The sequence below is a fragment of the Fulmarus glacialis genome, unplaced genomic scaffold, assembly GCF_000690835.1.
Source record: "Fulmarus glacialis isolate BGI_N327 unplaced genomic scaffold, ASM69083v1 scaffold23912, whole genome shotgun sequence".
In the NCBI taxonomy this organism is placed as follows: Eukaryota; Metazoa; Chordata; class Aves; order Procellariiformes; family Procellariidae; genus Fulmarus; species Fulmarus glacialis.
The window spans coordinates 1-295 of NW_009197533.1; the positions used below are offsets into that span (position 1 = coordinate 1).

The following is a 295-nucleotide window of genomic DNA, read 5'->3' on the forward strand; positions in this document are numbered from 1 at the left end:
CCTCACCGAGCAGGTAGGCGGTGGGTGGTGCCCCCGCGGGGTGGGGGAGCTTCCGGGGGGGCGGGTGTCCTGTCCCTCCTTCGCAGGTCGTCTGGGCTGCAGCCCTGGAGGCAACAGCTGGATGGGCTGGGTTCAGGCACGGAGCCTGCGGCTGCCCCGGTGCTCTGTGACAGCTGGTGCCGTAACGGGTTTCTGCTGTCACCGCGGGCAGGCCAGCTAGGCCGCGTCTGGCCCAAATGCCCCTGCCTGGAGTAGAAAGCAGGCAGTTGTCAGCAGCCGTGTCTGTACCCGCTGG

The 295-nt window shown here is 69.2% G+C and overlaps 1 protein-coding gene across 1 annotated transcript in view; it reads left to right on the forward strand.

The window, feature by feature from the left end:
• Nucleotides 1–4: 4 nt before the first annotated feature.
• The window catches only part of UCHL1 (ubiquitin carboxyl-terminal esterase L1 (ubiquitin thiolesterase)), a gene marked incomplete at its 5' end in the record, with an annotated part of 4,501 nt that continues 4,210 nt past the window's right edge, over nucleotides 5–295 (forward strand). Inside the window, one exon of the mRNA XM_009572585.1 lies at nucleotides 5–13. Within this exon, the coding sequence (XP_009570880.1) occupies nucleotides 5–13 (9 nt within the window). The remainder of the gene's footprint in view (nucleotides 14–295) is intronic.